Source organism: Gadus chalcogrammus, chromosome 10 (genome assembly GCF_026213295.1).
Source record: "Gadus chalcogrammus isolate NIFS_2021 chromosome 10, NIFS_Gcha_1.0, whole genome shotgun sequence".
NCBI lineage: Eukaryota > Metazoa > Chordata > Actinopteri > Gadiformes > Gadidae > Gadus > Gadus chalcogrammus.
Genome location: NC_079421.1, coordinates 18,534,080 through 18,559,246, shown reverse-complemented (window position 1 = coordinate 18,559,246; position 25,167 = coordinate 18,534,080). Strand labels below are relative to the sequence as shown.

General features: G+C 49.0%; 1 protein-coding gene across 6 annotated transcripts in view; it reads right to left on the bottom strand.

Moving 5' to 3' along the window:
- The window catches only part of LOC130390390 (rho guanine nucleotide exchange factor 9), a 41,450-nt gene extending 17,551 nt beyond the window's left edge, over nucleotides 1-23,899 (bottom strand). For 2 of the 6 annotated variants that reach the window (XM_056600311.1, XM_056600314.1), the window contains exons 1-4: nucleotides 23,525-23,899; nucleotides 20,599-22,330; nucleotides 17,630-17,756; nucleotides 17,317-17,423 (exon numbers count right to left, since the gene is read on the bottom strand). In XM_056600311.1, the coding sequence (XP_056456286.1) occupies nucleotides 17,317-17,423; nucleotides 17,630-17,756; nucleotides 20,599-22,251 (1,887 nt within the window). In that variant the 5' untranslated portion in view covers nucleotides 22,252-22,330; nucleotides 23,525-23,899. The other 4 variants (XM_056600313.1, XM_056600312.1, XM_056600315.1 and 1 more) reach the window with 4 other exon arrangements.
- Nucleotides 23,900-25,167: the final 1,268 nt, after the last annotated feature.

The following is a 25,167-nucleotide window of genomic DNA, read 5'->3' as shown; positions in this document are numbered from 1 at the left end:
GACACAGACACACAGGTGCAGTAGATAAACCTGCATAGACACAAACAAAGGCCACCACACATGGGTGCATATGCACATAGAGAAGTATAAGAGTATGACTAGTGCATGAAGCAGTAAACGAACACACACACACACACGCACACACACACACACACACACACACACACACACACACACACACACACACACACACACACACACACACACACACACACACACACACACACACACACACAGACTTTGGAACCATGCTATATCTGTGGGCAAACAGTTAGCTCCGTTGCCTCCCTCCCCAGTCCAGAGTTAACCACGCATCCGGTCCTCCGGGGCTGCGGGCTGAGTAGCCAGCAGCCAGTCCTAACCAAGCCTGACAGCCACTGCTCCGTCCCCCCCCAGTACACACCCTGCCCCACACCACACCACACCACCCATCAACACGCATCCATTCTGGATGAGCCGTTTTCCGCTGCAAATTCACCAGCACGTGCAATGTGGGCTACACTATGATATTGTGTGTATTTCTGTGTGTTGTGCGTTTTGTCTGTTGTGCGTGTGTGTGTGTGTGTCTTTCCCAGAGGACAACAGGCTTATGCGTTGATGCATTGACTTTTTCCTCTTTCGGCCACCAAAGATGCTACGATGTTACTCGTTGATTTAAATCAAGGTTAGGCTCTCATTAAAACCTTCCCTTTGTGCAATGTAAACCCTTTGAAGGGTAAATCCTCCCGAAACCATTGGCATTGTGTTGATGTTGTGTTGTGGTTGCGTTGTGTTTGTGTTGCCGTGTGGAAGCAGCCCTATATCTGTGATGCTGTCGTGGTGCGTCACCGACCCAGCATGAGCATACTCCCCGCAGCGTGCTGTTTGTACGTGCCCATGCATGCGTGCGTTTGTTTTCCAATGGGTGTTTGCGTATCCGAGTTTGTGCACGTGCGTGTGTTGACGTGTCTTTGGTTTCCAATGTGTGTTCGCGCATCCGAGTGTGTTTGCGTATCCAAGTGTGTTCACGCGCGTGTGTTCACGTGTCTTTGGTCTCCAATGGGTGTTTGCGTATCCGAGTGTGCGGGCATGCGTTTTTGTGTGTGCGTGCGTGTGTGTGCGTGTGTTCACGTGTGTTTGCGTTTCCGAGTGTGCGTGGCGCTCGCGTGTTCGCGTGTGTTTGCGTTTCCGAGTGTGTGTCTCTTGCTAATCCTTTCCCTATCAGGATCCCAGCTATACCCCCCCCCCCCCCCGTAAGCCTGCGGACAGCTGGGGCTCCCCGTGGGTCACTCAGACAGACACGGGGAGGACAGAACACAATCACACCGGAGGTGTGAACCTCGGGAGGGATGTCCACGTCTGAAAGAGGGGAACGAGGCGGCCATCGTCATGGTGACAGATGGAGATGCTCTGCCGGCGTTGACTGAAGAGGAGGCAAGGACATCTCAGGGTGCACCAACAAACACCAAGAGCAGAAGAGATGGTCGGTGTGCATGGTTGCGTGTGTAAATGTGCGTGTGTGTCTTAAAATGCCATGTGACCTCTGTGGGCAGACCTAAAATAACCAACGGAAACATCCGCCGTGATCTAAATGGCAGAGCTCTACGTCAGGGGAAAGGGTTGAACACAGGAGCGTCACGCACACGCGCAGGGTTTCTGGCCGTAAAGGAAGAAATAGATGGACTAGATTAGGTCCAAGTGAGGCGGGGGAGGGGGGGGGAATAACGCTATCTCTACCTCTCGGACTGCTGATCCGAACATTGGGGAAGTAGGAGGATTACTGCGGAAACATGTGTCGTGCTGCCATGGCAACACCCCCCGATACGAGTCCCTGCTCAAAAAAGCTCTGAGGTCAACTCATCCCTGACTTAAGAACGGGAACCTGGAGTAGAGTGACATCATTGTTTTGATTCACATGGATGGTTCCGAACGACAACTCACTACACAAATACCCCCCCCCCCCCCCCCCCCCCCCCCCCATCTCCGTAGGCTGTCCACCTGTCTTCCTCACTACCTCACATATTCCCCTATTCCCTCGGCTATCTCTCATATACCCCCCCCCCCCCCCCCCCCCCCCCCCCCCCGGCTTAACAAACCACCACTCTCATTTCCCTCCAAGCCCATCGTCTCTAGGCCCCATCAATCTTCCTAATACAGGCCCTGGAGAAAGAAAGAACGAGGGAGAGAACGAAAGAGAGAGAGATAAAGAAAGAGAGAACCAGAGAGATTCCCCCATGTTTCTGCCTGTGTTCAACTCATCCCACCCATCAATCTAATGAGATCAATGCTACCATCTCCTTTATAAACCCCATCTCTCTCCCTCCTTCCACTGTGGAATGAACCCGGATTATATAACATAATCTGTTCCATTGCCTGATTCATACCCTAGTTGAAAGTAATCGCAATCCACACACACAAACACACACACACGCACGCAAACACACGCACACGCACGCAAACACACGCACACGCACACACACACACGCACAACACACCACCTTCACAGAGACCCTGACTAACATTCAACCGTGCAGGGGTTTCTGCCACAAGACACCTTGTCCATTGCCACTACATCTACCGGCTGGAACTACCTAAGTCATCGCCATGGTTATACTGCAGTCGCAAAATCAAATATCTCAGGGTGAAACAGCTGTCTCCGAGCCGCACAGTCTCTATATGGGTCAATGCAAATGAATGCAGATAACTCTCCCATCACATGGACCACATATTCAAACATCTCTCCCTGTATATATAGATAGATAGCAATGATGTCCAAAACGTGTTCACTCCACCAGAAAGACAAGCGATCAGGGAATAGGTTAACGGTGACCAGAAAAGAACAGAAAGAAGCAATTTTTTCTTTCGAGCTTAAATCTTCTTTGCACCATAACACATCAGCATTCACTGCACTGGCAGCTCCCCTGCATTCCAACAACCCCCTGCTCTCAAACACACACAACGACACACACACACACACACACACACACAGCAGCCTTACCATGTTTGTGGCATGTAACTGCTCACAAAGAGTATGCATGGAGAAGCCCGGCTCATCAAATCATGACAAATATAAATCCCCCTTCTCGGTTTTTAAAGGAACGCGGAAACAAGGGAGGGCAGTCCTCGCGAGGCGCTGTATTCCAGACTGAGGCTTCGCTGCTGCTCTTTCTTTTTTCGCTTCTCGCTCAGCGACGCACACAGTGAGAGTCTCGCGGACCATCCTCTCTCGGTGTCTGCCAACCCCGTTATGTAATACACTTATGTCCAGAGTCTGAGAGCCAATCAAAGATGCTCTGGCTGGCAAAAAAATAAAAAGAAGAAAAAAAAAACACAGAGAGAGGTAACGTGCACATACATCGTGCCCGGCGCATCACATCGCCACGCACATACACACGTGTACACGCACACAGGCACACACGCACACACACACACACATACTGTAAACAAATTGACACTTCTGACTGCACAGAATTCAACATAACTCCATTAGCAACCACCTGCCATTGGGGATTATTCCAAATGTGTGAACACCAGAGATTTAGCTTCAAAGAGAAACTTCACGTGTGTAGCGCTTTAACACATTCACTCACACACACACACACACACACACACACACACACACACACACACACACACACACACACACACACACACACACACACACACACACACACACACACACACACACACACACACACACAACCCCCGCCTCCCCAAACACACACACACAAACAAACACAGTAGAGACATGTGGATGTGCATCCACACTGCGACCCTATCTGTGCTGCTGTACAGCATGCTAGCTGATGTGCAGGTTGCTGGCTGCAACATGCATCATTATGATGTTCACCGACCCCTGGGGGGGATCTCTGCTGAGGGGAGGGGAGGGGAGGAGAGCAGGAGAGGGGGTTATCTGCTGCATCACAGCGATGGGAAACCGCGCTGGCTAGCACCACATGCCAGCGCATGTGAATGAGGTACCACCGCTCGTGATACACACTGCCGGACCCGTGATGAATGTACACAGAAATGTGCACACACACACACACACACACACACACACACACACACACACACACACACACACACACACACACGCACACAAGCCCATAAACACAGAAACGCACACAAAGGCATGAACAAAAACACACGCACACATACACACACACAAGCACACGCTCACACACAAAATGCACTTAGCATAGAGTGTTAGGGGACAGGTAACTCTTCACCCCCGACCAAGACACCACCACTCTACTCATAGGTGTGTGTATAGATAGCAAAGGCTTTCAGCATGTCTATTTTATGATATTCATGCAAAATTCAAAACATCTGCCCTCACATCAGTATTTTATTATTATCATTACTAGAAAATACCATTTGGGGGAAAGGGGAACCTGTACTTTCTTTCTTCTGTGTGGCATGTTTTTTCACTTGGAGGATTGTCTATCTCTCAAACGGAATATATATCATGTAGGAAGTGGTGTTTGGTGTGATAATGTGTGGCCATCTATAACGGGGGACCACTTCAATATGTCCAATGGGCAAGGAGGGAGGGGGTTATTTCGTGGACTATGAAATGAGAGCAAAGTGGAGCTGTATCTAAAATGGGGGAAACCTGAAATGATGACTGCCGTCCTGTATGAGGCCTAGCTTGGCCTACTATTGGCTACTGTCCCCTCGCAGATTATGGAGCTTATAGATGCAAAATAAACACGAGCAGATGCCAGCAGCGACAGCACCACTATTTACCTTCCAAGAAAACCTAGCTTAGCATCCTCTACAAGGAGGGTAGTGTCGATATATAGGCCTAGGCTGTAATATCCGAGGATCCCTAGCTTTCACTTGTGCCTCAGAAGTAAGTCCTGACGCAGCAGGAATGTCGGGTTTCAAAAACAGCAACGATGAAATAATTTGGCGATAACGCACATTTTTCAGTCAAAGACAGCCCATATTACAGCTAGCCTACGCACAAAAATGACATAATGCAACATAGAGGATAGAAGGCGATAGACGTGAGCGGGAGGGGAGGGGGGGGCATATTTATATGACAGGGAATAAATGAATTCCCCGGCCACCAAAATAAGAACTCCACATCTATAAATGATCCGCCACAACTATACGACCACCAGACACCACCACCACCAGCTGTCACAAACGATTAGAGGGACAAGACAAGAAAGTACGGAGGAGATTTTTTTGGGGGGGAAGGTGGGTGGGGAGGGGGGGAATAGAAAGACAATATGTTGTACCAACGTCATTCATTTCAACGTGTAGCCTGCATGATGGCGCGCCGGGCGTCCCTGCTCGCAACGAACGCGCAGAGCAGCAGCTCGCCTGCTTGCCTTTCCTCCGTGAACCCGCGGCGCACGGCGCACCGGGCCCCGCGCGCGGATCCATTAACGAGTACCGAGGATGAACATTAACAGCACGTTCACGAGCACCAGAACCGCGATCACCATAAAAACCACAAACGTCTGGACGTCCAGGGCCATGGTGGTGATGCGGTAGCAGCGGTAGTAGCAGCGGCGGCAGCGGCAGTCGTTGTGCGTTGAGATGCGGTACAGAAAGAGATGCTCTTTACTGCTGGCGGGCGGGATTCGCCTCTCCGCCTCGATACGTAACAACACCGGCCCAGATATCCACCATTACAGTAAAAGGCAAGAAATACATACAAAAAAAAATCGAAGAAGAAAAAAAAAACGCGCCTGTACGCCTCTTCACACACTACGCGCTTTTTATGATAAAGGCACGGGAACAGAACAGCATCATCATCATCCTCACCATCATCATCATCATCAGTCTGCACCGCGATTTCTCCCCGCTAGTCAACACCCCGCCGGTGTTTGCCTCTTCCCCTACACCGACTATCACCGGCCAATAGATTGTGAAGGCACAGAGAGAAAGAGAGAGAGAGAGGGAGAGGGAGAGAGGGAGTCTGTGCGCAAGCTGCTCTCTGCTGCTCAGCCTGCCTACCGGTGAGTAGGGGACCAGGGCCAGAGCGGCTGGGAGGCTGCTGAGAGGCGGGCCCGCATGAATACTGATCAGCGCTCCCCTCAGTCGGCTAAACTACCGGCACCAGCCATTAAGAAAGTCGGGTAGGGGGGATAGGGAGGGGCACAGCCTGACCCTGACCCCCCCCACGCCCCGCCCCCTCGCAAACTGTATTGACCAGAGAGGCAGAAACGTCGCCTCCCCCCCAACCCCCACCACCACCTCTCCATCACCCCGCCCTAAACCCCAGCTAAAAATATCGCGGTCTAAGTGATTTATCGTTTATCATTAGCAGGGGTCACGTGATGATGAAGGTGAATAGGCTACGTGTCAGAATAATGGAACGCGCTTTTTCCCTACCGAGCTGAGCCCAGCTATCGCGGTCTTATTTCATCTGCGAAGCATCTTCACCCCATGTATCGATCGGACAAGCTGCCGGGATCTTTCTCTTACAAACCATAATAATCCGCACATATGGTTAGCCATTGAGCTGAATGGACAAGTTATCGGATCTTGTGGTAATTTAACAAAAATAATATATTCAAATATATATTTTTTCTTTGTTATAGTAGCCTATACAGTGACGCAGGCTTCCATCTATAAGTTAGTCATGGCAAGCACGTCATAATTACTGTATTACACAAGAGTGGCCTGCCCTAATCTCTTTGTTGGCGGATCATGAGTGAAGCACATGGAAGATTGTCATTCATAAATGGATTCATGCCTTTAGAAACCTCAGTCGCCACGCCACACCCTCGACCTTGCAAGCTCAGGCTGTGTTCACAGAGATATAAAAGGCAGAGGTACAGGACGGATCGGGATCACCCCCAGGATGCGCTGGGAGTAAATACGGCAAAATAAGGAAAGCTTTCTTCATCGCTATTTTTAAGGCCATAAATAATTGTCAGGGGCACTCTGGGCCTGAACAACACGCTAATAAAAGCTCTCCCTCCTGAACACCGGGCCATCGGTCTTTAGAACAGTGAGCAGGAAGATGCTTCACAGCTCCAAATGACAACCTCCCTCAAATACACTTTTCTTCCCCCTTCATGTGTGTGTGGGTGTGTGTGGGTGTATTTGCTTGAGAGAAAGAGAGTGAGTGTAAGTGGGTGTAGGGATGTGTGTGTGTGTGTGTGTGTGTACCACGTGTGTGCGTGTTAGCAAGAGAGTGTATCGAAACGTGTGCCCTGTGTGTGTATGTACCACATGGGTTGGTGGGTCTGTGTTTGCCACGTGTGTGTGTTTGTGTGTGTGTGTGTGCGTGCATACGTGTGCGTGTGTGCAGATGTGTATGTGGGGTTGTGTTACATAAGCCCGCTATGTCTCTGTGGGCTTTCACTCCGCTCTCCCTGACATTTAGACAACAAAGGTCACATCTGAAAGTCTAAATATACGCGGACACCAATGCTAATGCGCTCATACATATACATACACTACTCAGAGACAGGGGAGCAGATCAATTTAGTAGCCTTTTACTATGTTATCGTCTGCATTTTACATTTTACTGATTGCTTTCACGCTTCAAAAAACCTTTAAAGTGGAATTTCGCGATTAATTTGATGAATAAAATGTATGAATGGAATTAGATGTTGAAATGGATTTTTTTTTGGCGGAGGCAAAGCAACATAACGTTTTTAACTGCCCCATAAAGGCTCAGCGGCCTAGTCCCTCCCAAAGAAGAGTGAATGTCATCCCCGGGTCACTCAAATTTCTTTTTTGGAAAGAACATCATCAGTTACATAAAAGAACACATATCACAACAGCTCAGATGACTAATCATCGCAGAGACATCAAGTCAAACAAGTCGTTTCAGGGATGGCAGCGCCCATACGAAACACCATTTGAACGATAGAAAACGTTGCATTAATGAACAAACTAAACATCACATATATTCGTCGACTCAGCATTAGAAAATAAAACACACATTAATTGCTAGAAATGTTCTCAAAAACGCAATCAGAACATTGACATACGTGACTGTATGGCTGTTTCGTCAACCAGTGGGTCTTACTTTGCTTCATTGCTTTGAAGGAAAGGCTGTTAAAGCTGGACCCTGAAGCCCACCCTACAGAAGTCTCTGGACGGGTGCTACACCAGAACTCGCATGCTTGTTCACCAACATGCCTCTGTAAGGGGGGGCTACCGGGCTGAGTGAGAAGGTAGCACCAGGAAGAATAAGGCTGGCCTGTCATTGGCAGAGAGACCGGGAGCTCCCAGCCAGCAGGGAACAAACCTATTCTGTCGATTAGGTGGGAGAACAGGCTGACCCAACACATCCAGTTTGCGGTGGTCATATCGATACCGATCTTACCGGTAAAAGAGAGGGCGGAAATTTTTCATGGACACCAAGAGATGCAAAAACACATTTCGAGGTCATGAGGACTAACGTATCTTTTCTCTATTAATACCGAGCTACTGCTTCTACAACGACAAATACTACAACCCCTACTACACCTCAAATGGGACATTGGGGCGACTGATAAAAGATACGAGTTCAATAACAAATCATATGACCTGTGTAACGTTTCATAAAAAATAAAATAGAACAGGTGCTGTGCTATGCTAGCCATTAGCTCAGGCTGTGTCACCGTGAAGATTCCAGCAAGCAGACCCCAAACCTCTCCACCTCTCCCAACACACACACTCTCTCTGAACCGCGTTGGTCATGGTCTGACGGTGAGCAGGACGGTCTAGCGTGACGGTGAGCCCTTGCCAGAGAGCTCCGTCACGCTCAGCCGATGGATATCACGCCTTCTGAAGTCTGGCGCTCGCTTGCGGTTGCAGCGGTTAGTGGCGGCTAGCAGCGCTGGTGTGTGAGAAGACTTTCTAAACTCTGTTGGACCCCGGGTCCTTGCATTCTCAAACCATACAACACTGGATATTTAACGCTGAACTTTTATTTCTCCAATCAATTCTTACACTTCTTTGCAGACACTTTGATCCAAAGCAACGTAGCGACTTCAGCTTCAGTTTTGAGCCGGTTAAGCATCTTGTTCATGACTTGATGTAGACTGTGGACATTTGGGGGATCACACCTGGTTCCTGTCTTCACGGAGTAAAACACCTTTGCTACTACTATACTATCCTATGAATTGAAAAACTACATTTGACTTAAAAATTCAGAGACATGGGAATATTTAGTTAAGGTTATATGACTCTCTCATTGGTTTATAACTAGATTTTCTTTGGTTATAGTTTAGTAAAAAAAAAAAAAACGAAACTATACATAAGTTATCTTAAAAGGAATAAATTATACTGTAGAACAAAAAAAAAGCACACCTCCTCTGAACTGGGTCGAGTGAGTAAAAATGCTCTATGGTGGTCAAATGGTCTATGTACTTCAGTTACAAACTGCGGGCATACTTTGAGTTGAAGAACAGCCACCATATGATAGGTTAAGCCCCCCCCCCCACCCCCCCCACAGTCTGCCTGTTCTCCACTCGAATAGTCCACACATTGGAGTCTGTGTAAATTAGCACATTTGAGGCCAATGGCTTGCTAATGGGAGAGAGCCCACCGCACCCATTTCCCCTCTAGTTAGCCAAAACTCTCCTCGTTCTCCATGCCGTCTCCATGACAACCACGCTTCTTGGTTTCCTGCTTCCTCCCCAGGCCGCTCTCAGTCACAAGCAAACGCCTAAAAATAAACGTTTAAACTTTTAAAGTTTTTCCCCCTCCCTGAACTCAGCTTCTGCTGCCATTGTTCAGACATCAGCTGTTGATTCAATTGAGTGAAAATGTCTGCAGGTCACAACATAGAAAGAGGTTGTATCTACCCCCCCCCCCCCCCCCACCCCACCCTCCCGACCAAACATTAGATTCGAAACTAGGCAGAGACACAACTGAGCAAACAGAAAGAACCAAGAATGTAAATAACCTTGCGGCTAACAGCTGTTTTTTTCAGGGATTCTTTGCACAATTTGACCTCGTCTTGGCTATACAATACTAAATGCCAAGTTGAAATGCCAAAAGTAAAAAAAGCTCATTGAAACCCTACCTGTGTATCCTATCCCCTATGGCTAGATGCAGATTGATAATGACTAGCTTGCCCTGTGCCCTCTTGGCCTGTTATATTATAGAGCAGATAATAATATGTTCCTAAAGGATTGGATCTACTCTTTGTTAGTCGTGGCCCAAAGATACTATTAACAATATCCATCCCCTTGAAGATGCCACTCCAGCACACAGCGAAAAACACCATCATGTAATTAAATCACTTTAAATAAGAACAGCTCTGGTGCGACCTGTCAAGTGGGCCCCCCCGCTCCTCTGAGACTTCTGCATCACTCTGAAAGGAGATCCCTGGTGAACCCTAATATGTTGAACTCTGACCTCTGTGGTAAAGATGCACAAATCCTGCTTGGATTTTCTACTGCGGCACGTTGCATCGGCTGTGGCTTAACAAAGTGTAATTAGCTCCCAGAAGGCAGCACTGATAGGTCAGCAGTTTTAAAAACATTAAAGAAAAAGAAAAAAACTACATGCAATTACTTAGAGACAAGGACGAGTCGCACAGGAGGCTAGTCGGTGGACGGGCTGGTTACTTAAGCAAGTCTGTGTTCTCACTGGGCTGTACTGAGCATGCTCACTGGCATGACAATTTGTCAAAATACCATTGACCACCTGGGGAAAGGGCACGCACGCACGCACGCACGCACGCACACGCACACACACACACACACACACACACACACACACACACACACATGAACAACACCAAAACAACGTTAGTGGGACTGAAGCTATTCCAATTATTATTTGATTATTGTGGCTATCAAGGCAGAATAATCCAAACTTCTATCGATACTCTTCCTTTTCATTTTCTCACATACACAAGAGACAAAGAAAAACTCTAGTAGACAGTTAGCTATAGCGGGACAGAGATCACCCTCTTGGAATAACACATCCATTCTAATTGGCTACAAAAGCTGTCCATCAAAGTAAGGATCCAGGAGAAGAAATCCCTTCTTCTTGTTTGAAGATAAAAAATTCCCACACAAATACTTTCACATGCCGCATTCAAAAGGAAATCACTGCATTGAAATGCTAAAACTCTGCAGAGAGACAGTGTCAGAGCGCAGTGTTCCCATTGGTATTTTTCCTTTGGTAGACGAGTGAATCTCCTCTTATCAAAAGAGATGTACATCAACGGCTGACACCTTTCCGTATAACCATGTGGAACAGCCGTCTTTATGCGCACGCACACACACACACACACACACACACACACACACACACACACACACACACACACACACACACACACACACACACACACACACACACACACACACACACACACACACACACACACACACACACACACACACACACACGACGCCCCAGGATGCAGGTGTTTTCCCCACAGCTGGTACCTGTGAAAGGCGGTACAAACAGCACGGAGAGAAGAGAGGGTGACGCCAAGGTCAAGGGAGGGAAAGAGGAACACAGGAAGAAGAAGGAGCGAGAGAACGAAGAAAGGAGGAGAAGACAGTGATGGAGGGGAGGGGATGACGTGCGCCGAGAGCACAGGAAGAGGGAACGCGGCGGCGGTGGGCGGCGGTGGGCTGTGGTGGCGGTGGTGGTGGGGAGAGAGAGGTGGGGGGGGGGGGGGGGGGGGGGGGGGGGTGGTTTATGTAACGCGTGACGAAGGGGCTCTCTTCCGACACGGCCCCGCGCAGCGTCGAGTGCAGACGGACGCGGAGAGGACGCTCTCTGATTTATACACACACAGGAAGAGGCAGCTGCCAGGAGCGTCACCTCGGCCGGGCGCAGGGGGGGGCCCCCGAGCGGGGCCCTCTTTAACACGCCGCCCGTCTCCGCCCGCCCCGCCAAGGCAGAGCTTCCGTCTCTTTGTCTGGGGGCCGTGAGGAAGATAAAGGGTGGCTGCGGTGGTTATAACGTGGCGATGCTCAGGATAACGCCGCCCCGCTGACGCATTGAGCTTCATTAGACGGGACAGCGGCTTCCATCTTAGGTGTACAGGAAAACAGCTGGGGGGGGGTTTGTGTGTGTGTGTACGGATATAAAGAATACGGTGATCTAAGAATATTTTTTACATTTGATTGCGCCTGACTTTGAATTATTTATCTAGGTTTTTTGTGGTTCAAGGGTTTGCTGTTGTTTTGTTGTTTAGTGCATGAGAATGCTGGTGAAGGGATTAAGTGGTTTAAAAGAAAACAGACTCGAACACTTTACTCCTCTGGCAGATTTCCCCTCGGGAATGAAGGCAGTACTGGATCTTATGTTATACTGTACTGTCTAACTGGTTTTGCAGCATCCAACGACAATCTACTTTCTATTCAAGTAATGGCTGCCAGAAAAACACGGCACCTTGTCTCAAGAACCAATCACAACTGATCAAACTGGATTCTCGAATATACACCCCATGCTATTCAGGCAATCCAAATAACCTCAGGACAATAGTTTTTATTTATGTTGGCCCACTGTAATATAGCCGCCCTGCACTCTATCAAGCAGTTCAGCAGAAGCAAAGTTATCACTGTACAAAGACTTGTAAGACGCTTTGGAAGCATTTACCATGAGATTACATGTAAATGTATAATGTATAATCATCACCGAATGTTCCAAGTACGCACGCTCACAGTAAAGAACGAAAGTCAGTTGCCGTCACATTTACACAGGTCCGTGCATTCACATTGGTGCTTGGAGCTGGGGCACATAAAGTGCTACAGAGAAATAAAACAACAGTTAGTCATGGGATTAGCATAGCCTCAATGTGCCTCGAGGGCCCGGGCGCTGTGGGGACTATCGGCGGAGGAAGAGGTGGAGACACGCTTCTGTAGGAGAAACCCTCTCAAACAGTTACGTAAAGGCCTTAATCACCGTCGCCCTCATTCTCCCACTATTCCCTGCACATATGCACAACATACCCACACACATAAACACAGGCAGGCGCGCGTGCACACACGCAGGCACTCACTCACACACACACACACACACAAAAACACATGTGGTTGTAGTCCCTTGTATGCTCACGTATGTGAGCTTCAAAGTGTATAAACCGCAAAGTGCATTAACACCTATGTGCACGTATACACACACACACACACACACACACACACACACACACACACACACACACACACACACACACACACACACACACACACACACACACACACACACACACACACACACACACACCTGACAATGTGTCCCCTATTCTTCGGAGAAAGAAAGAGCATAGAGAGATCCAACACGCCCACTCTCCTGGATTCCTTTAGCAACGCTACTATTTATCATAGTCCACCGCGTGCTTTAACAGCATTAGCTCGTGGCTACGTAGAAGCAGCGTACCTACAAGCTGCTAGCCTGGCAACCCAACCGGCATTGAATGAACCGCGATAGTGTGGAACGTAACATGTACGCGCATGGCTATTTTGAGCAGGACAGATTCACAGCCTTCCTCTGACAGCCTTCCAAAATAAAGGGTTGTGGTGAAGGAGGATTCACACATATTCACACAATCTGTTTGACAGAGATATTACTAACCCATGTTCCATATTTCTAGAAAAATAATGAAATTGTCGATGCAGTGACTCACAGGAGCCTGGGAGGATGAATCCTGACTCTATCAGAGGGAAATTTGAAATGAGAGTCTATATATGAGAGGAAGTGCCCAAGAGACTGAGAGGAAAGGGCAAAGCATCATAGCTTTTGTAGACTATATACAGGCTCTGTGCTTAATACCATTAAATACATTTTCTTAGATCTGATGCTGGTAATGTCTGTGTGCTAAACTGTTTTTCTGCATGTGTGGTGACGTGTGTGCAATGTGTCTGGGTGTCTGTGTGTCTATGTGATGTGCGAGTTAGTGATAAAGTGAGCATGTGAGCGATTGAGTATACGAGTGAGTGAGCAGGCAAGTGAGTGAGTGAGTGAGTGAGTGAGCATGTGAGTGAGGGAGTGAGCATGTGAGTGAGGGAGTGTTTTTTAGTGAGGTTGGCGCCTTCCTCCCAAATGCTGAGCCCGTCTCCCGCATGCTGACTCAGCCATTCATAATGAACGATGTTGCGTCATGTGATGAGATGGGACAGGTCGCACTAGAAAAGGGAAAACCTCAGCTTCCCCAAGCTTTGTAACAACTGCTTACCTAAACCTTGAGGCGAAGCATCAAAGACCAGAGAAAGAAGAAGTGCCAGCGTGGGAACTAGCATTATGGGTTACCGCTGCTCTCTTCTGAATGCCACCATTTGTTTCTGAAATGGGGGTACGTGTACCCCTAGGTGTACTTTGAAGGATTGCAGGTGGTACCTCTCAATTGTGTCAAGTGTGGCCTTTTTGTTGTTCAAATATTGGGCATGGACAATTGTAGAATAATTCTTCATAAAATTTGTATAATCTTAATACTAACTTCAAGACAATGGTACTGGCCCACAATGCGGTCAATGAACTAGCCCTGCCGATCTCCGAGCATTAGTCAGACCTCACACCCAGGCTCGAGCGCTCCGCTCAACTGCCTCAGCTGGTACGCCTGGTACCGGCATCGCTAGGACCAAGCACAGGGTCGCACGACAAAGTCACAACCCAATGGTGGAACGAGCTCCCTGCCGATGTCAGGACTTCAGAGTGGCTCACCAGTTTAAGCGAGAGACTCAAGACTCTCTTGTTCAGAGCTCACCTGGACTCTGCATAGACTCCAACCTTATCCCCCCCACTGCCCCATCGACTCCCTTACTCTCCTAAATACACCCCTCTCACACACATATTGTATGTTTGTATACCCTGGAACTTAACGTATGCATTTATTGTATCTTGTACATCCAGGCACTTAAAAATAGTGCTTAGCATTGTATAGCATCTTATCCTAGCTATCTTTGTTGAATACGAGGAATGGGTTAACATAGCAATAGTAAGTGCTTGGCACTTGTTCTATGAACAGCCTTACTGTACCGACAGCGATATTTTGTTGTACTTGTTGTAAGTCGCTTTGGATAAAAGTGTCTGCTAAATGCCCTTAAATGTAAATGAAATATCTCAAGCCCATCTTTCGCGTTAAAAACACTATGTTTTGTATTTTATAGAGAGAGAATGAGGGGCGCGCGGGGGATTTGGGGGTGGAGAGAAACGAGGGAAAAGAGAGAAGGTATGTGCGGTGGTGGTAGTTATGCACTGCAGCGACTTTACGATCAATCTCTCTCTGCCCACGTTTTCTGGGCTCCATTAGTTGCCCTGAAAGTGGGACTGTTACGCATGCGACACAATGTATCACAAAACTGTTGAGAATAAATCCTGGCACGGAATACACACACATGACCACATCAAGAATGCATGATTTACCAGAAATAGGACACACACACACACACAAACACACAATTTGACATTGGACAGCAAATCATCTCCTCTTACATGGATAGAGGACATTGTGTGTGTGTGTGTGTGTGTGTGTGTGTGTGTGTGTGTGTGTGTGTGTGTGTGTGTGTGTGTGTGTGTGTGTGTGTGTGTGTGTGTGTGTGTGTGTGTGTGTGTGTGTGTGTGTGTGTGTGTGTGTGTGTGTTCTACCTCAGAAGGGATGTGGTTTAGAACCAGCAGACGGCTCTGTGGTGCTGTGGTATTTGGACTTTGCTATGCAAATGATACTAAAGCACCGTGTTCACGATTCTCCTATCAAATCAAAAGCCCCCGGGGGTCCAGACTCCGTCCCTTTTCCCACCAAGGAGAGTCATGACACAAGGAGCCTCCACACAATGAGAGCATCTCCCTCTATTCCTCTGTGTCTCTCCCACGTCATTCTCTCTCTAGGTCTCTCTCTCTCTTGCACTCTCTCTCTCTCTCTCTCTCTCACCCACACACGGCCCCCATTTAGTTCACACTGCCTAAAGATAGAAACAGGGAGATGAAGAGGAGCATGCTAGTGTCATGGCAACAATGTGCACCAGCGGCATCACCAACACTATTTAAACTGGGAGTGGGCTATGGGCTAAGGGGGGGGGGGGGGGGGTTGTGTGGAGAAGGATATGGAGGGGGTGGAAGACGACAGGGGGGGGATTCGTAATCAGAACGATTGTCTCATGCCTGGCTCGTGAGCGAAGATATCTTGCAATTGTGACACGAGATTCACTTCAAAAGGCGGTTTGAGGTACGCGGTAGGAAAGAAAAAGGTAAAAGGGGAGCAAATAGAATGATGTTGAAAGCCACGATTCCCTCACTTGTGATAGATACATCACTATTACAAGCCCGGTGAGGAGCAGGGAACCATGTTTTAGGTATTTTTTATAAAGGAAAATAATTATGCTGTGATATTCACTGTTATAATACCTAATATATTATATCTGAAAGAGTCATTTTTTTCTATATTTAGAGGCTAACTTGGGAACTATGTCAATGCCATACATAGCTAACATACTACCTAGAGCCAAACACAAGTTACATGCCTGTAATTCCCTCGGATTAATGGTGGGTGGGAATTAATGCTGATCTAATAATCTATGCTGATCAATCCTTCATGCTGTGACACATGATCCGTTTTAACCACGAGGGTTAAAAATAACCATTTCACTTTTTTAAATAATTCAATTGCAGACAAAAGCGGCGCTAGCTTGCTCACTAGAGTCTTAATCTTCGGATCATTTTTCAGAAACTGCCTTTTAATATACCTTAACTGGCTAACCGGAATCATTTCAGCGGGGCAAAGCTTCCCAACCGAGGGCCAGTTCCGAACTCCAGCTACATTATTCCCCTGCATTCGGAGGCGGATATTACACAACTCAGGAATACATGCTACACTTGCTATTATATGGCTTTAGAAATGGGTGCATTAAGCTAGTTGGATTTCCTTTGATGTTCTGTTGTTACTGCAACCTTTTGCTTACAATTACATGTATTATACTGTATGTGGTTAGCAAAAGGGTCTCTACAACCGCGGGCTACTTCACTTTAATGTGGTTTTAGGAGGCAAGTTTGCTTTAGTCCAGGTCAGCATAATGAAAGGGTTGCTGTTTATTTGAACATTGGTCCTTTGAGTATGGATCCTCTGCTTATTGATAATAATAATAATACTGTTCCCGTTAAACATTCAAAAACTGTTCGGAACAGGCCGATTTGCTGCTTTCTCGACAGTCGCTCATCCAAACAACTGCACACTGCATTTCCTGAAGTTGTTAGGATGAACGGGTGTTAATAAGTGTTAACAGCATACACATTATATTTTTAAGTTAATTACGTGTTCTCTCTCTCTGTGTGTGTGTGTGTGTGTGTGTGTGTGTGTGTGTGTGTGTGTGTGTGTGTGTGTGTGTGTGTGTGTGTGTGTGTGTGTGTGTGTGTGTGTGTGTGTGTGTGTGTGTGTGTGTGTGTGTGTGTGTGTGTGTGTGTGTGACTCACTATGTTAACCTGCAGCGGTCCTGACCCTGGTCTGAGCAGCCTTCTCCTGCAGCTCCCTGTGTCTCCATTGCGCAGACGGACGGAGTGCGACGACTGGCCTTCACAGACTGGACGGAGAGACGACACGACGCACAGACAGACAGACAGACAGACAGACCGACGTGAGATGTGCAGATCGACAGACAGCCACGCAGACAGATGCATCGAGAGAAAGACCCATCAACTCAAACACAACACCTAGTGTTTAAATACAGAACACGATACAAAACACATCACGCGTCGAGGACAATAATAGAAGCGTGGGCGGGGGTACCTGTCTGCTGGCGGAGCAGGGCCAGGGTGCTCAGGGTGCTGGGGGCCAGAGGCAGGGACCGGCAGCGCTGCAGGGAGGCCCTGAGTGGGGGCTCCAGCGGGGACACCCCGGGGGGCCGCGAGAGGGCCTGGAGGGGGCTGAGTGATTAGGACATGGACCGCCCGCCCGTGGCAGACACCGCCACGGCTAATGTGCTCACATGTCATCACACATTCACACGGGCTCACACACGAAACACGCGCTTTCATGTTCTCACACACACGTACATGCATGCTCACAGACACACACACACACACACATCTGCTAACAAACGTGCACACTCGCATGCGCGCACACACACACACACACACACACACACACACACACACACACACACACACACACACACACACACACACACACACACACACACACACACACACACACACACACACACACACACACACACACGAGCTCACAAGCATTCTCTCACACACAAACACACCCACATTCGAACACACAAACTTGCCCTTCAAATCACATGTTTTTTATGCCTTAGTCCCCTGTCCTCTTTATTTTGCAGTGAATTAAAGCACTTCACCTCCTGCAGGTCTATTCCGGTGAGGTGGATTATAGTGTGCAGCGTGGCTGGCAGTGAACCATGGGAGACTATACATCATTCAGACCAGGTGCGCTCTCTCAGGTTAAGGAGAAGTGACTTTGAGTAAGGAGCAGGAGAGCCATAGCGCTTATGGGGGCGATGAGGCGGGAAATTGGCCAGAAAAAAAAAATGATGTTGAAATAAAAAGATAGAGCCAAACATAAGCAGAACGGAACAATGTGAAAAGGCGTAAAAAATAGAAGGAGCTGAGATCGGTAAGAGAAGGTGAGGAACGGATATGGTTAGGGACGGGAATAATAAAAGGAAATGGAGAGGGGATGACAGACAGGAGAAGAGGGAGACGGAGAGACAATTGATGGGAGGGAAATGGAGGTAGAAGGGCAGTGCCCAGAGGCCTCAACAAATGGGCCGGCGCATGCATGCATTGTTGTGTGTGGTGGTGAGTGTTTAAATGCCGGGTTAGTGCTGGGCTTCCCTTCGGCGTCTGCAGTGTGTGTTTGATTCATTATGGGCTGGTGAAGGCTATATTTATCACTGGGTTGGTGGAGTCGGCTGGCCTGAGCCTCTGCCCTCCTGCACTTACTCTTTCCCCACATCAGCACGAGATTTATGGTATTTACTTTGGATTTTTTTAACGCTTTTGATCCTTTTTGATTGCTTATTTTTTTGTTCAGTGCGCGAGTACTTTGCCTTTTTCTGAACTTGAATTTAAATGTCCTAAAGTTGTGCCCCACGTTTCGTGTCTATGCGTCTCATGCTCTTACTCTGTGGTGCAGTTGCGTGGCCTGCGTCTCCATAGCGACGCTGGTTTCTATGACAGAGTGGGGTCTGGAGCGGCCCGCCGTCCTCGTCCTGTGGCCCGGGGGGTAGGCGGCGTGCGTCACGGCCGCCGCCGGCGCCGCCACCGGCCTGCGTCTGCGCCGGCAGAGCGAGCCCACCTCGGCGTAGCCCGGGTACAGATCCCCCTCTGGCCGGGGGGGTGGTCTCCCGAGGTCCAGCAGAGCCGAGGCGGGGCGGGGCCGAGGGCGGGCAGGTTGGGAGGGCTTGGGTCGTGCCCGGACCTTCCAGGAGCTACAGGGAGTCGGCGGGATCGGGCTGGACCGATCTTTGCCGCCGGCTGATTGGACGACGGCAATCTGCTCGCACAGCTGTGATAGGCAGAGACTACTTGGTACCCGTTGTCAGATTTGTAAAAACGTTGAGAGTGTCTATACACGTTAACCACGTATTTGTGTATGAATCCAAACTGAAAACTAGTTGGCAGGCGCCGGTGTCGAACCAAGCGTGAACGTTGGGTTCTGTGATTACTGAGCGTGTGTAACAATCCACCCACCCAATCGGGCCGCGCCCTTAACGGCCATATTACGAGAGTCACAACAATTACTGGAGACAGGTGGGTTTGTTCTGTATACAATCAGGGGATTAGGGAGCAGGATCGACTCTGTGTCATCGTTTCTCTCTGTCTAAACGCGCTTTTCCCACAGTCTTCCTTTGTGGCCAACCCCCCCCCCCCTATGCTAGGACCGCTTAGCACTGAGGGATGTCATATCGGATCTTGTTATTGGGCGAGTTAGCCGGGGCTAACGTGCCCTGACTTGCTGGTGTGAGACTGGAGTGGTGGGGGGGGGGGGGGGGGGGGGGGGGGGGAAGGATGACTAATGCCTCTGCAAGAGTGTGCAGAGTGTGATGGGGGAATGGGGAGGTGGTGGGGAGGGGTGTAGAGGAAGCCATTGAGGCTCGGGGGGGGGGGGGGAACCACACACATCTATGGTAGACTGGGTTTCCTGCTATGCTAGGAGAAGTAGAGAACGGGAAGGGATAGGTGGGGGGGGGGGTGGGTATATGTTGTTGTCGTTTATCAGTTCTCTTAACTTCTTGACTTCCCTCTCCTCTCCAACAGATGGAGCAAAAGGACAACTGTACAATAGTGTGGTTGTGCATGTGTGTGTTTTGCAAGCGTCGGGCTGTGTGTGTGTGTGTGTGTGTGTGTGAGTGACTTGAACACTTCCTTAAGGCTTGTACTTAATGAACTGGGAATTAAAGGAGGTTAAAATTGCGGATGGAGCGAAGATGATGGTAATTTGGTCATGAGCAGTTGTTACATGATGCGTAGCATGGACGATGATGTAAATGATGGCATTAGGATTGTAATGGAAATCGAGTTAGGCCATGAACCCAATACACACTGAAACATTATATACCTATGGTTAACATACTTTAATGAATACTTGTGTTATTCTAAAATAATAACATTCCCACTACGTTTTTTAATCAAATATAAGAATGTTTCATAAGAGCAACCGATAATACTGTATTTCCTAGAGCCAAATACAATAGATTTACCACATATTCCGATATCAACACATACCTTGAATATTTCCTCTGTGGAGTCGGATGGTGGCACACTATTGGCTATACTCTCCTTGTCTCCCGCCTGTGATTGGCCGGTTAATTCCCGTGTCTGGTGTGAATCAGGTGGAGCCTCAGTGGAATCTTGCTCATTTCCTGAAGAGTGTCCCTCAGCCTTTTCCTCTGGACAAAGCTGGGCAGAGGAAGCCATTCGGGCAACATAGGCAGGCACATTCTCCCTGTCTCGCTTCGGGCTGGGCCGGGCTATGGGCTTCTCTATTGTCACCAGGGCCCTCTGAACAGCCTGCCTGTGTGTAGGTTTCTCTGCACCCTCTGAACTCTTACAGTGAATTCCATTGACAGCGGGTGACTCTGGGCAAGTTCTAAAGGCCCTCAGAACCACGGTGGGGGAACGTGCGTCCCCAGTGGTGGCTTTGCCGTGCCTCTCTAGGGTGCTAGACTGGGAGGGTTTGGGGATATTGGGGGAGGGCAGGGGGACTGGGTGTCCTTGACTGTGCAGAGTAAAGGACCCGCCGCTTTGAATGGTTTCCACGGGGCGTTCTCCCGCACGGGGCGAGTCTATTGGGGTCTTCCCTTCCTCCGGGGGGGAGAACGAACGAGACGTCGGAGTCGACCGCCATTTTCTCGCGTTCTCGGTGAAGCTGTTGAAGAACTTTAAAAAGCCACCGAAATGGCCCTTGCCGTCTAAGTGTTTCGGGGGCGCCGGTTGGAAATCTCTGACGGATTCAAAGTCTACCGAGCCGCAATCTGAGTCCATGGTTTTGTCCAGAGTGGGGAGCTCAGAGTCAAAGCTCCTCTCAGAGTACACGGGATTGGCCTTGCCCAGCAGAGAGATCCTCCGCAAGTAGCTCCACACATCTGGGCCCTTGGCTCTCCTCGCTCCCCCCGGCTGGGCCTTGGGGCTGCCCCGAACACTCTGCTCCTCGCCGCCGGCAGCTATGTTGTTACAGTTGGTCGAGTTGCTACTAGCCGTCCTTTTAGCAAAGCAAACTCTCTCCGGCGGCTTGCAGCCATTCTGGGTCACGGCTTCTTCGGCGGGAGCGGGGTAGTGGTTCTCGGACGGGGCCGGCAGTTCAAGGTCTTCAAAGGAACACTCGTACTCCGAGGTGTAGCCTGCGTAGGAGTGCCTCTTGGCGCGGTGCTTCAGCGTTCCCCTGCTGGGCTGCCCGGGCGTTCCAAAGTCATGGCAGAAGGAGTCCTCGTCCACAAAGGAGCTGCCAAACTTGGCACTGGACAGCTTCCCCGTTTTCCCCCTGAAGACCGACGGGGACTTGAGTTTCTTGAAAGAGCGGACCTTGTCGGCGAAGGACAACTTGGGGATCGAGGCCTCCCCGGGGAGGATCATGGAATGGGGTCTCCTCTCCAGCTCTGAGGCCACCTTCTTCCGGGTCAGGATCTTCCAGATCCCCCCGGTGGCGCGACGGTCCCTCCGGAGCACCTCAGGCGGCCTGTCCTTCCCGGGGGTCTTGGGAAGGGGAACCTGGGGAGCCTGGTCCTCCGGCGGTGGTCCAGCGTCGGTGATCCCAGGCGGCGTCTCTTGAATGCACACGCTGCTCGTTTCATTCTGGACGTCCAGGGAAACGCTGAACAGGCGGTTGACGAAGCCGTTGGGTTTGGGGCTCGGGGGGCCGGCGTTGTTTGTGTCCTCCATGTTCTCACATCCCACGATGTCAGCTCGCTTCAATGGCCGTCATGTTTTGTCTCATAAACACACACGAGCACACATGCACCTAGAGAGACAAGAATGTGTTATTATTCATAACAGATTTATATTGCTTTCTTTCATTTGCCTGGGGGAGACCCAACACACACGTTTGATAACTGTGAGTCAGCAAACCGAATGCCCCCCACACTGCACGCTCGGTGCTTATTGGTAATTATTCAGACATGAGAGCCCCTCAACCATTTATACCAGGAGAACCTGTTGTCATGGAAACTTATAATACAGAGCTATCTGGTCATTCCAGCCCTGCTGTCCAACAGTGACATCACCATCTAGCTGAAATAACATTTCCTGAGGCAGAGGACTTGACTCGAACAGGCCTCCTTTACCATTGCCTGTTAATTACCCCCCTCTTCATAATGGCTACGTTTGATGTAGGCCAAGGTTGTCATTTTGTACTCAGATGACCAATTATAATGCATTATTATTTTAGAATCATCCAATTTTATTTCTATAGAGCTCCAGGCCTTACGGTTTTTTCTATATTGTGACAAATCAGTTCACTTCACATGCTATTTTTTGAATTGCTAATAAACCTTCCTTAATCTTGGTGATAGACTTACTGTCCCATATCTACGAATCATATCTAGGTAGGCTCCGTGTTGCCATATTTTTCAAAGCACTTTCATTAGAATACAATACTTTTACATCATATAAAATTACGAAAAACAATCGGACACTTCAATCATTGAGCTCCATTGATTGACCAGTCTCACGATATTCGGCCACTTCTATACGTCGTGCTATAACGTTATACAACCAATCAGCGGGTCGATCTAATTAATTGATCCACCGTATTGATCACAGCAGGTAGACATGTCAACATCACCAAATAGGAGTCAGCCGAAGCTACTCTAAACAAAGTAAGGCTACTCTAAACACTTTGTTCGCAAACCTTGGGCTATTTCCCGTGTATTAGACATACAGGGGGAGACTTACCAGGATGCAGATTTCTTAGGCGGCGATTCAACAAAGTTAAAAAAAGAAGCTATATTCACTTACCTCCAAAAAAAACCCGGTTAAGAAAACTTCCGCGACACAACAAAACACAGTGATAAAACGCTTTTTCTATTACCAAACCCTACACGTTTTGTATCCATCAGTAAAACCGATCAGAACGTCGATGATAGCCATTCTTCAGGGAGCAGCACAAGTTGAATCTACTTCTTCAACTATCTGGAAAGAAATGGGAGCAACTCACCGAATGAGGCAGGGACGCGTGAACTCTTGCCCTGCGCCCAAAAGCTCCAGCAGACGCCGACACGCAGGTCTGTGGTGAGAAACTCGCAGCGCACGCTGACGCCCAACTGCCAGGGGAACCGCACACACACACGTGCACTTTTCAGACACGGACGCACGCGGGTGGTGGTGGTGGACTGGACACACAGGGATACGAGCGCGCGCAGACACACACACGCACACAGGCATACAGATATTTCCTTATAAATGCCTCGGTTACCTCCTCTCCAGAGCCTAGCTGTTAAATATCCACTCTGTTTGGCCAGTTTGTTGTGTTTGACTTGGCACTGATCGTTTTCAAAGGGAACATGGCAGTGAGAAAGAGAGGTGATTGACTGAACTCTGGTCTCACATAGTGGACATCCTTTGGGATTTACGTTGAATGTGAAAATCCCTCTATTGAAAAAACACAATGGGGGGGGGGGGGGGGGGGGGGATGGGGGAACTGAAGGAATTCACTAAAAACTAAACAGCACCACCACCAATCCATAGCTGCTCGAGAGGAGATGGTGCCTAAATTTAAACATTTCCTCTTTGTCCCGTTTTGGGCCCATTGTCATTGCATGGCGTTCTCCCTTCTGCACAGGAAGGAGTGGATCTGACATCGACGCTCTCGGTCTGACAATGCCCGGAAGTCTGTCTGACTGTATGTAAATATCGCTGCATGTCCATGTTTCCCTTCCCTGTGTGCCTACTCTACTACCGTACCCCCTCTCTAGTTCCCCTAACAGAACCAGCGCCCCAAGTTGGCTGCACACAAGCTGTCTTATGGCGGTCACACACCCGCACTCACACACAAACACCCCAACATCATCATGATGGATCAGTCTATTGTAAAGTGGAACCTCGTCCTCTTAAGAACGACCTTTTCCTCCGGTGGCGGGTCCTCACAGCAGCGAAGAGGAACCCACCCTCATCGTGCAATTGCAGATTCTAATCATATTTTTCTATTTCTTCTAACGTTCAGCTGCTATCGCCTGAGGTTTTTCTCTTTCCTTATGTTCTGAAACAGCTCTGTGCCCAATTCTTGTTGTTTGTCTCGCATTCTCTTATCCCCCCCCCCCCTCCCCCCCCCCACCCCACCACCATCTCAGGCTCAGTCACTTCCTCAGGACCCTGGCCTTCCTGCTGTGGCTGTTGTCCCATCCCGTTTTAAAATACATCCTGCCACGACCCCAGGCACAACAACGGCGAACCCCAACATGGACCTGCTCTGCCATGCAGACCAACATATATTAAAACCATAAAACCCACACTCTGGTAGCTGACCCACTGCGGAGCAGCAGGAGAGACATGGGCCAGCAGGAAGAGGGGAAGGGACGGGTGTGAGGGTTCTTAGCAGTTGGACCCCCCCCCCCCCCCCCCCCCCCTAGCTCCCCCAACGGAGCAAGCGCTCGGAGTAACACCTCCAAGAACACAGCATGTGAGGCTTTGAAATTGCTGGCCGCGGTTTGGTTTTTATACCTTGTACCTTGTTGCTTATTTAGCCTCTCAGGAACAGAAATACACACGCATGCACACCCGCACACACACACATACAAACCAAAATATATTGCGACCACAAAAAAGGCATACACGCCCAATACAAAACCACATACGCAGTTA